The following is an 11595-nucleotide window of genomic DNA, read 5'->3' on the forward strand; positions in this document are numbered from 1 at the left end:
GAAGAGACCTTACAGATCATCAGATCCAGCTGTCAACCCAGTGCAGCCCGATCACCACTAAACCGCATCCCTCAGCACCACATCTACATGGCTTTTCAAGCCCTCTAGGGATGGGGACTCCACCTCTGCCTTGAGCAGCCTGTTCCAGGGCTTGACAACCTTTTGATGAAGAAATTGTTTCTCATGTCCAACCTAAACCACCCCAATGCATCTTGAGGTTGTTTCTTCTTGTCCTATCACTTGCTTCTTGGGAAAAGAGACTGACCCCCCACCTCACTCCAACCTCCTTTCAGGCTGTTGCAGAGAGCAAGGTGGTCTGCCCTCAGCCTCCTTTTCTCCAGGCTGAACAACCCCAGTTTCCTCAGCCAATCCTCACAAGAACTGTTCTCCAGACCTTTTCTTAGCACCTCAATGGCCTTCTTGTAGTGAGAAGTCCAAAACTGAACCCAGTATTCAAGGTATGGTTTCAACAGTGCTGAGTACAGGGGGACAAGTAGGTGCATGTAATCATCAGGCAGGTTAATCAGGCCAGGTCTGGCGTGCTGCAGTAGAAAGGAGGTGTTGCAATGTCAAGCGTTAAATGCTTTTGGTGCACATAAGTGCTCTGCAAGTCTGCCTTTATTGCAGATCAAGTCATCAGATCTGTCTTAGCAGAGGCTCAGTGTTCTTGTGAAGAGCAGCACTTTCATCCTGGTCAGTAGTAGAAACATAGAATTGTTTTAGTTGGAAAAGACTTCCAAGATCATAAGTCCAGACATCAACATAACACCACTATGGCACTAAACCATGTCTCAAAGTGCCTTGTCCACATGTTCTTTGAACATCTTCAGGGATGGTGACTCCCCCACTTCCCTGGGCAGCCTGTTCCAATGCCTGACCACTCTTTCAGGAAGGAAATTTGTCCTAATATCCAATCTAACCTCCCCGGCACAATTTCAGGCCACACCCTTTGCTTCTGTCACCTTTCACATTCTGGGGTGGCAGACCTGACATTCACAAGCACATGCTATTTGCACATCTCTGATAGCAGAGGGCATCTCTTATTCCCCCACCAAGGGGCTGCAGGCAAATCATTCAAAGAGTTCAGATAGTCTCACTGCCCACTTCAGATCCAGGATTCAAACTTCAGACAAGTGTATTATCCCCTTGGCATTAGCTTACCCATCAGGACAAGCCACGCAGCCTATCACAGCGCTTCAAGTGACCTAAACCCACATTGCCTCTGCTTTCCCTGGATGGGGCTGCTCATGCAAATCAGGCCCCATCACTAGACACACCCCTGTTGGACATGCACTGGATACACAGATTAAGGTGATCAAGACTACAATCTCCCAACTCAACAAAAAGAAGTGTTCCCCTGCTGCTACATACACCAGCATTTTCCTTTGTATTGCCTGGTACCAGTAACTCTCCCTTATCTCAACTCTGCCTCCCAGGTCCTTTTTCTCCTTGCCCACCTAGAGCATTGCAGTAGTGGTTCAGTGGTGGAATGCTTGCCTGCTATACAGACAAGGGTTTGGTTCCCTAACTGGGAAACTGAGCGGACTGTTAGAGCTCAGCTGCTGGGCGAGATAAAACCAGGACAGTTTCACCGAATCCCAGACTGGTGAGGGTTAGAAGGAGCCTCTGGTGATCATCTAGTTCAACCCCCTGTTAAAGCAGGGTTAATCAGAGCAGATTGCTCAGGATTGCAGTGCCCAGGCAGTTTTGGAATCTCTACAGACAAAGAGACTCCACAACCTTTCCGGGCAGCCTACTCCAGGGCTCCAGAACCCTCACAGCAAAGAAGTTCAGGTGGAACTTCTTGCCCCCCACCCTTCAGCTGTTGATCAGCATTGAGAAGATCCTGTCTCAGCCTGCTCTTTTCCAGGTTAAACAGCCTTTCCTCATCAGAGAGGATCACAGTAACAGCAGAACACCTTTGAAAGCCAGTGCTGGTTCATGTCCCAGTTCAGGTCTGAATTCAGCATCAGCCCTGCTTTGTGCAGGCAGCTGCAGTAGGTACTCACAGAGTCTTTTCCAGCTCGAGCAGCGTTCTTTTTCTTCTGTACTCTGAGCCATGCCATGTCAGCCCATTTGCTCAGGACAGACAAATAGTCATCTGAAGGCAGGATTAACATCTCTCTGCTCCCCTGGCAGTATTTCCACTTTTGGTTTGGTTGGTTGGTTTTTTTTTTCCTCCCATTTTTGTGTTTGCAGCAGAATCACACATTAAAAAAAAACTCTTCTGGGACACAGACCCTGAAATATTTTCAAGCCACCTTCTTCCAGGTTTTGATGGCACTGGACAAATTAATGCTTGCTCTAATTACTGACATCATATGGAAAAAAGTTTTTTCTTCTTCCTTTTCCCTCCTCCAAATCTGAAGCCACTTGACCTGTACTGACAGAGACATCTTTGTTGTTGCCTTTTCCCGTTTCCTTTCAGCTTGCTTGATGTCCTCCTTCAGCAGCTTTTAAAACTCACCTCAGGTCCTTCTCAGGGGTTGAGATACAATTTAGCCATAGCAAGCCCTGATGTAAATGAGCTGGGCTTTTGTTGCTCCAGAGCCAGCTTGAAGGGTGATTTTCCATGCGTTCCAAGCTGGTTGTGTCGATTACTCGTGTGAGTGTATTAATGAAGCTGTAGGGAAGCCAGCAGCACAATGGCTGCATTCAGCTGGCCTTCCAAATTTCCATCAGGAAGCTGGCAAGTGTTTCATAGGGGCCTTAGCAGCCTTTGGGAAAAGGGCTGGTAGCTGTGAAAGATGCTCTGCTTAGGCTGGAGAATCAGAAGGTCCATACATGAAGTTTTGATCCAATTAGTGTCCCAAGAATCCTGCTTTGGGTTGAAAGGGACCCTTTCAAGTTATCTAGTCCAGCCCCCCACCCCCTTGCAGTGAGCAGGAGCACCTTCAATGACAGCAGGTTGCTCAGAGCCCCAAACAATGCAACCTGGAATGTTTCCAGGGATGCACCTCTCTGGGCAACCTGTGCCAAGGTCTCACCACCCTCACTGAGTCCTATGCTTGTTGCCCTGTAGCTGTCAAGTGAGCAGCAGTAGATTTTGGAAAGGATTTGGTGAGGATCAGCCTTAATACTGTTCTTGGCTGAGTGAATTTGGCATTTGCAGGTTTATAGTGCTGTGATTTCTGGTACACTTGATAGCTGGTGAGATGGTTTTTTCCAAGTAGTTGATGTAAAGCCATTCATTTGTCTTCTGTAAGGTCCAGTTACTGCTAATAATTTTGTCTCTGCTTTTGGGCCAGGGACCGAAGCACCTGAGCCCATCTGATCAGCAGTGAGTGGGTGAATAGATGGCATTACAGAATCCCAGCATGATGGGGGTTGGAAGGCACCTTTGGAGACCATCTAGTCCGACTGTCCTGCTAAAGCAGGGTCACCCAAAGCAGGTTGTCCAAGGCAGGTCTGGAATGTCTCCAGAGGTTCTTCAGAATTCCACCAGGCTGGGATTCTGGGATTCTGTTTCCTCACACTGAGGCAATTAGGCAACAGCAATCTGCTGCAGCAAAGCAACTCCTGACTGGAGTAACTGCAGTGTGAGTAATCCAGAGAGAGATGTGGGATGCTGGAGTGATGGCAGACAGGGGGTTGATTAACCTCAGGGACGCATTAAGGCTGCAGTACTATTGGGGCTGTGTTGGCAGGAGCCGGTCGCAGGGCCAGGCTCTCATCTTTGCTGTCATTGCAGAGGAGGTGGCCTGGGGCTGGTCCTGGCCAGCGCGGGCTTTGGACGCTTGACCGCCCCCATCATGGAGCTGCACAACCAGAAAGGCTACTTCCTCCACCACGTCATCTTTGCCTGCTGTACGCTCATCTGCATCATCTGCATCCTGCTGCTGCCGGAGAGCAAGAACCAGAACCTCCCCGAGAACATCCCGGACGGGGAACATTACACCCGGCAGCCCCTGCTGCCGCACAAGAAGGGCGAGCAGCCCCTGCTCCTGACAAACTCTGAACTCAAGGATTACTCCGGCCTCCACGACTCGGTAGCCGTCAGCGACGGCATCTCGGAGAACACCACTGCCAACGGAATGAAGTCCATGTAACCGGGTGGATGCTTTCTTTTCCCTCCTTAGGTTTCTTTTTGGGGGTTGGGTTGGGTTTTTTGTTCTGTTTTGTTTTCAGCTGGGTTGGTTTTAGTTTGTTTCCTTGTGGTTTTGGGGGTTCCCCCCCCCCGCCCCATCTCCTCTTTCTTTTGTATTTTGTTTGATGCTGTTGTGCAGGAGGAGCAGCACTTTGGGCAAAGGTGTTTTGCACAAAATTTACAGACCAGTGACAGAGCAGACACAGACTTGGGGGAATTCAACTCTGCTGCTAAAGCAACATTTGGCATCTTCAACTGTTGTGCAGATTACTCTTGGAGAAAAAACAAAGCATGATGGGGAAAAAGACTCACCTGAGAAAAGACTTGGCTGGAGGTAGCCCTTCAGAACTCTTTCTTTTTTCCCCCCCCTCCCATTAAATAAGTATATTTATTTTGATTTATTCTCAAGAAGCACTTTATTTCCTTTGCCTGTCATAGATAACAAAAGTGAAGCCATCTTGTTACGATTGGTGCAGCCATTCCAAGAGAGAAACCACAGGGGGAGGGGATTGTTTTCTGTTTTGTTTTTTTGTGTTTCTTTAAAGGAAAAGAGGGATCCACTGCAAAGTTGAACTGACTGAAATTCAGACCTGTGTGACATTCTTCTGCCTGTCTAGGAAGTCCAAGCGCCCAGGTTGCCTGCTGTGTTTGTATACACCAAAAAAAAAACCCCAAACCAAACGACACCCGAAAGAGGAAGAAGAAATAAAACCCAACAAACAAAACCCACAAACAACCAATAAGCAAAACCTGTTGTGACTCAAACTCTGACTGCATTTTAGGCAGCTTCTCTTTGTTTTCCTAGCCCATGTGCACTTAAAAGTTACTTTCTAAATCAGTTGGGGTTTTCTTTCCAGTGAATGCAGTGAAGAAGACCCTGCCCAAACATGCTGGTTTTTCAGTCAGAACCAACCTTCTGCATTTTTAGTGTCCATTAATCGATTTTAAACAGTTCTTGCTTGTAAGTGTGGATTATGTAAATGATCTGACCAATGAGGTAAAGATTTGGGTTGCCCAGAATGGCTTTAGTTACTGGGAGGCCCAAACCCTCAGATAACTGCTCCAGGAGAAGAGAATGGACCAGCAAGGATAAAAAGAAAGGAGCACGGGCTACAACCTGCACTTTTATTCCAAAAGGCAGCAGAGGTGGGATTCCTGCTCCTGAGAAATAAGTGTGCTGGCATTGCCTTACCTGGATTTAGAACCAAGGTTTGAATTTTCAGCCGTAGAGTAATAGAATGCATTGGGTTGGAAGAGACCTTTAAAGGTCAGCTAGTCCAATGCCCCTGCGGTGAGCAGGGACGTCTTTAATTAGAGCAGGTTGCTCAGAGCCGCATGAAGCCTGACTTTGACTACAATGTAGGTGGACAAAATGACCACTGGAAAGGAATGAATTGATAGCCTGTGAATAATGATTTACAGCCTGCTATTGGCTGTCATGGGAGATGTTTTCTTGTTCTTACTCAATGTCCAGTGAACTTACTCCGATTTCCCCCCAGTCCCCAACTGCTCCTGTAGAATTTTCATTCAGAACAAAACCCCAAAACCCCACAACATCACTCAACTCAAATTTCCCTGATCCTACTATGGGATGAACAAAGTGAGCATCCAATTTGTCTCCTACTGTGTAGGTGGCACTCTGATAGTGGCCACCTGACTTCTCTAGCCCCTATACCCTGCGTGAATATGGTGAGGATCCCATTCAATGCAAGGACTTTCTATACAAAGAGCTTCTTGCATTGCAGTCACCCTCCTTGCTCTCCCTCCCCTCCTCTCCCACGCAGGCCATCCATTTGTGATTGCTCACTAGCACAGACACTGAGCTAAGCAGAGCAGCGGGATGTTGATGTTGTGTTGAGTGTCCATACGATTGCCACTTGGTTTGGTGTACATCTCATGCTCCGACGCATGGAAAGCACCCGGTTGCACTTTCCTCCTCTCCCTCCCCTCCCCCTTTTCTCCTTTGCTGTGTATATTGTTGATTAACTACTGTACTTAACAGTTTCCATCCTCCATTAGGCTGCCCTCTTAAATCCCCAGTAAATTGGAGAGTAGCAGCCTCAGTTGCTGACAAGGGCAAGGAGACAGGTAAACCTGCAGAAGCAGCAGAGATTGTTGCCTTCAGAGTAACAATGTTGTCCTAAAGCTGCTAATTTTTCTACAGATGTGGACATTCAGGTTCTTCTTGAGCCTGGTAAGAAACACTGGACCAGTTGATGGTACTTTTGCCCAAAGTTACCCTGCTGGGATTTTTTTCACCTTCGCTAGACTTGCTGGGACACCAAGAGCCTGACCTTCCTTACGCTCCAGTGTTATTGTTGAGTGTGGGCACGGCTGCTTCTCTCTCTTCATTCTGTGCTGAGACCTCTGCAGTCTGTATTCACATACAGGAGAAATCCCAGCCCTTACTCCTCTGTGCAGTATTCATGTGCCAAATTTGTGCAATACTTTTTGCCTTTGACGCAAGATGCTTGTAGCAAGCCCCACACACTGGAGAACGTGGAGTGAGGTGAGGGGAAAGGGGGCTCACCACAAAAAAAACCCAACAACCAAAACTCAAGAAGCAAAACAAGAAAGGAGAAAAAGGGCCTGAAAGTGGCAAAGGTAGCAGTGCAGAGAGCAGCATCCTGCCATCCACCCTGCTGCAGGGCCAGCGGTTCCCTCCTCCATTGGCTCTGCATCCAGGTGCTCAAACTGCAGTTCAGCTCTTGTAGACCATCCCCAAAGCTGCTGCTGGCATGGTCGGTGGTCCTGGTGTGCTGCCTGCTGTTGGCCACAGCACTTTATCATTTCCCATTCCAGTAGTTGCTCTCTGATGGCAGACAGGCCCAGGGAAGAGAATGGCTGTTTAAACATACCAACGTTTATACAGTAAACAAGCAAGGTGACAGGAACATGCAGCAATTATATAGGTTTTTTTTTTTGTGTAAAATCTTTATGAAATTGACTTGATTTGCTGCTTTTTGGGGTGGGGGGTTTTGGGGCTGAAAACAGGTAGTTGGTACTGATCTTCTGCAGCGTGGGGAGCCCCAGCTTCTCAAGTTCGTCTGGCCCTCTGCCTCTGTCATGACAACAAACCACAAACTAATTTCCTGTCTTGGCAGCTCCAGTTTTGCTCCTTTTCCTGGAAAGATGAACATTTCTGTGATCATATTCTTTTTTCCACACACACTCACAGGGTTGGAAAGCTTTGGCTTAAGCGTGTCTTGTGCGGAGGAGCTGGGTACCAGGTGATGGATGCAGCAGGGCACAAAGGAGATGCTTACGCTGCTCTGCCCGGTCCCATGGCAGGACAGGGCTCTGCTGGAGTCCCAGTCTGCTCCACAATTGGCTCCTCAGCTGCATCTCCTCCACAGCCAGCACCAGGAAAAGGCTTTTCTCCGGTGGCTCTTTCTGGCCACCACAAAGTCAAAGCGGTCCTGTCCATTTTGGCCTTGTGAACCTTCAGTAATCTCTCAGCCCATCAGCGCATTTTTCTTTGGGTTTACCATTTAAGGGCTTTTTCCTATCTTTGTGAGCTTAAACAAAAATGTGAATGTGACACTATGCTTGATCCTGGGGCGGTTGTCCCCTTTTTAAGGTTTTTTTTTCAGTGGCCAGATGCTGCAAATAGCTAACAACAGTCAGCCTGTTTGCGGGTGGTGTGTGGCCACTCAGAAGAGGCAGTTCTGTGATTTACTTTTTAGCTTTCCTTCAGCAGACATTTGTTTGTTTCTCTCCTTTTTTATTTTTAATGAAAATATATATATATATTTTTTTTTTACTCAGCTGTTGTCACTTCCTGGAGCTAAACAGTAAAGGTCACCAAATTGGAAGCAGAAGTGCCATTAACTGAACTCTGTGAATGTCAAGTCGAGTTGCGCCTATAGCCAGCACATAAGACAACAACACTATGAAGTGGAGGGGGGGGGTGGATGATCTCCCCTCTCACTCTATTTTTTTTTTTCCCCTTCTGTTTTGTTGGTTCTTGCCTTTTTTTGTTGTTCTTTTAAGAAAAATGACAAACCTCATTTTAAATGTGTTGTGTAAAGCGTCTCGGGAAAGGAGTGCGGTGTGTTCTGTCCAGCGGGGCGAGACCTCCCTCCCCATTTCAGTTTCTGATGAAGTTCTAAAGAATCGTGTTACTGTATGTTTCTGACCATGAATTAGTCTGGTGGTGCTTCCTCATAGCACAAGCTTAAATCAAGTACTGAAAACAAAGTCTTACAAGCTAAATGTCTGCATGATGTTACATCCGTTGTACCTACTGAGAAGAACTTTGTATGTAAATGTACAGAATAAAATGACGTCGTCCCATCAGTTTGCTCTCCATGGTCTGGCTCCCTTACAGTCACTTCTGGAACAGCCCAGCAGCAGCTAACTAATTGTCACGGGTTGGTGATGCCTCATCAAACAGTCCTACCTTCCTTTCCAAACAGCGTGAGCTGACTGTAAATCAGGCAAATTAAATCAGCACGGCGATTTGCAACTAATTATCCTTTACAGTCAATCACAGAACAGTTGACTGTTTCCTGGGTGGTGTAAATTAAAAATAATCTCCAGCAGTTGCTTCTGCTGTTCTGATGTTGAATTGCAGCCAAGGACCTGATCTCACCAGGGAATGAAGGACCCTCTACACCCACATTCAAACCTGCAATTTCGAAGCCTTCTGGGTGTTCAGGCCCCTTCGGATGAGACTCATCTAGGGGCTGTACCTTCTACATCAGCAGCCTCAGTTAACAGTTTTTGGTTGCCCATTTTGGCACCACAGCAGGGTAAGTTCATTGTGTTTCTTCGGAACAGCAGCACCAGTTTTGTGTCAGAAGTTCATGGCCGAGTCAGGGCTCAACTGGCAATGAAAAAGAGAGAACCTGCAACTCATCAGGTTCCTCCAAATTGCCACGGTGCGCCACAGCATGCATTGACATCTGCCAATGCTCGCCATGCTGTTGTCTCCACAGCTGATTTGAGGGTTGTAAGAGTTACCTTGTAGCTACACTTCTCATTGGATACAAGAGCCCATGGATCTGCTTTTGAACAGAAACCCATTCTACCTCAAAGCAGGTCCAGAGAGCAGCAGGATGCTTTGTGATGGCGGCGGCAGGGCTGAAAGGAGCAAAGTAACATTTGTTGTATGACACAGCTTTACAGCATGGAAGTGTGAGGATTTTTTACCAGACCACTAAAAGCTGATATACTATGTTCAATCCTAGTCTATGGCAGATCAGTTGTACAGATAGAATTTGGAATGATTTTCCACCAGATCCCAATACTGAACGGAAGCCAGGCACTTCTATAATGATGTTCACACACTGCAGCCTATTTTCTACTCTGCTCACTCACAGGGCAGCAAACTGGCACGGCAGAGTGGGGGGAGGAATAACCAATTGCAGGTCCAGCTCTATTTACATCTACCTGTATTTAATAATTGCAAATTCAGTTAAAATAGTACAACCCAAATACACCAACTCGACAGCAGCCTGGAACTTGCAACCAGTTTTTCTAAAACAAAAACCTGAGGTTGTTTCACAGCAGTGCAAAGTCAAAACTTCTCTGGGAATGCCATCATCTCTTCTTTGATCCTGTTTTCTATGAGCAAGGTGAAATTGCTGTCAGTGTTCTGAAGATTGTAGCTGACGAAGATCTGTTTTTTGGTCTTGCTGGCTGAAACACAGAACAGAGTTTTCAGCTCCAGTTTGCTGTTATATAAAGGTGATGATGATGGTGATCAAGCAAGCTTTTAAAAACCTGTACCATGCAGATTTCCAACACAATGTTCTCCACTCCTGCTGTGCTGGATGCAGCCATAAAGGAAGAGGAGAACAAGGACCTGAGTACTGGTGCATTAAGCAAAACTCTCTACCTTACTGAAATCAGCAGTACAAGCCTGGTGACTGTCAGTTTTGGCCTGATGCAAAATGCCATTAGCCACTGGAAAGCATGTCAGTGCTTCTGGTGGATTTTGGATGCTTCTGAACTAAGTTTCAAAGTGAAATCCACGCCAGCGTGAATGGGCCAGAAGCCACCACAAATGGTTCTGCCCAGGCCCAGCCTACATGCTCTATATGCAGTGGTGTGGGTGGCAGGACCAGAGCACGGATCATCCCTCTACACTGGGCACTGGTGAGGCTGCACCTCGAATACTGGGTTAGGTTTTCTGGCCCTCACTATTAGAAAGACATTGAGGTACTGGAGTGGGTCCAGAGAAGGGCAAAAAACCTGATGAAGGGTCTGGAGAATGTCTTGTGAGAGGTGGCTGAAGGAGCTGGGGTTGTTTAGTCTGGAGAAAAGGAGGTTCAAGGGAGACCGCCTCACCCTCTACAACTAACTGAACGGAGGTTGGAGCAAGGTAGGGGCTAGTCTCTTCTCCCAAAGAACAAGTGACAGGAAGAGAGGAAACGGCTTCACGTCGTGCCAGGAATCATTTAGGTTGGACATGAACAATTTCTTCACCAAAAGGGTTGTCAAGCCCTGGAACAGGCTGCCGAAGGAAGTGGGGGAGTCCCCATGCCTGAAGAGATTTAAAAGCCATCTAGCTGTGGTGCTGAGGGACACGGTTTAGTGGTCTTGATGGACTTGATGATCTGAAAGGACTCTTCCAACAAAAACGATTCTCTGGCTCTATGACCTGTCCCCCCGCCTCGGCGCGGGCGGGCTCCGCTCCCCGCACACCATGGGAGCGCCCAGCCGCCACCCCAGCACCTACCCAAGCGTCGGGCGAGGCAGGCGGAGGTGGTATCGGACGGGTCCCCCAGCAGCGAGGCAGCCACCGGGATGCTGTCCTGCGAAAGGAGCACAGAGGAGAGCACGGATCGGTCCACGGCCAGGAGCTGCGCGGGGGACCCCGCCGGCCACCCTCCATCCCTGCACCGCACCCCGGTAGCATCCCGGGAGATGCTGCGGGGACACTCACCCGGGGACTGCACATGGCGACGGCCAGACTGGCGAGGGCGGGCGCGGCTCCCACCCAGAGAAAGAGCGAATCCTGCAGCCTCATGGCGTGGAAATGCACCCGCTGCTCGCCTAGCCACCCGCTGAAGTCGTGCAGGGCGATGCCGCCCGCCGCTGCCCCCGACCCCGCCGCTGCCCCGTCGCCCGCCGCCGTCTCCTCCATCGGCCTCTCTTCCCGCTGCGGCCAGGCCCGCGGCAAGCAAGGCCCGACCGGGCAGCCCGCTCTGCCCGCTGCCCGGGGAGGCGGATCTCCGCTCCGCTCCGCCCCGCTGTGCCCGCCCCGGTCACGCCACGTCCGGTAGTTACCGGGTGGTGGGATGGGAGCGTGTTTCCCAGGGCGGGTTTCCCTCAGTCTGTTCTTCCCCCGGTGAATGCCTCCCCCCCCCCCCCCCCCCGCGCCGCGGCCGCCCGCACCGCCCACGGCTCGCTCCCGGGGCACCCCTCCGCGCACAGACCTCCCCGGCCGTAATACTACCCACCGAAGGGTACACTGGTACACTACCCCTGATCGGTGCACACACCTTACATCGCCCTCTCCCTGGACGACGCAGCCTCTCCCCGGCGCCTACACCGTCTCG

The 11595-nt window shown here is 49.2% G+C and overlaps 2 protein-coding genes across 3 annotated transcripts in view; one reads left to right on the forward strand and one right to left on the reverse strand.

Moving 5' to 3' along the window:
• SLC22A23 (solute carrier family 22 member 23) overlaps positions 1-8386 on the forward strand; it is a 108029-nt gene extending 99643 nt beyond the window's left edge. For both annotated transcript variants that reach the window (XM_068163019.1, XM_068163020.1), the window contains one exon: positions 3692-8386. In XM_068163019.1, the coding sequence (XP_068019120.1) occupies positions 3692-4049 (358 nt within the window). In that variant the 3' untranslated portion in view covers positions 4050-8386. The remainder of the gene's footprint in view (positions 1-3691) is intronic.
• On the reverse strand, positions 7826-11369 carry PSMG4 (proteasome assembly chaperone 4). Its single transcript, XM_068163021.1, has 3 exons — positions 10980-11369; positions 10773-10848; positions 7826-9730 (listed from the first exon to the last, which is right to left on the reverse strand). Exons 1-3 carry the CDS (start codon positions 11178-11180, stop codon positions 9609-9611), a joined length of 399 nt encoding a protein of 132 aa, XP_068019122.1. The 5' UTR covers positions 11181-11369; the 3' UTR covers positions 7826-9608.
• Between the last annotated feature and the right edge of the window lie 226 nt (positions 11370-11595).

Source organism: Melanerpes formicivorus, unplaced genomic scaffold (assembly GCF_026170545.1).
Source record: "Melanerpes formicivorus ecotype bairdi unplaced genomic scaffold, bMelFor1.0.p_v2 SCAF_69, whole genome shotgun sequence".
Taxonomy (NCBI): Eukaryota; Metazoa; Chordata; class Aves; order Piciformes; family Picidae; genus Melanerpes; species Melanerpes formicivorus.

What these genes read in the sequence shown, in the direction of transcription:
- PSMG4 (XM_068163021.1), bottom strand. Translation starts at nt 11,180, where the DNA reads ATGGAGGAGACGGCGGCGGGCGACGGGGCAGCGGCGGGGTCGGGGGCA. An exon ending in TCGCCATGTGCAGTCCCCGG is followed by an intron (nt 10,849 to 10,979) that starts GTGAGTGTCCCC and finishes CTCCTTTCGCAG; the next exon opens with GACAGCATCCCGGTGGCTGC. An exon ending in CTGCCTCGCCCGACGCTTGG is followed by an intron (nt 9,731 to 10,772) that starts GTAGGTGCTGGG and finishes TCTGTGTTTCAG; the next exon opens with CCAGCAAGACCAAAAAACAG.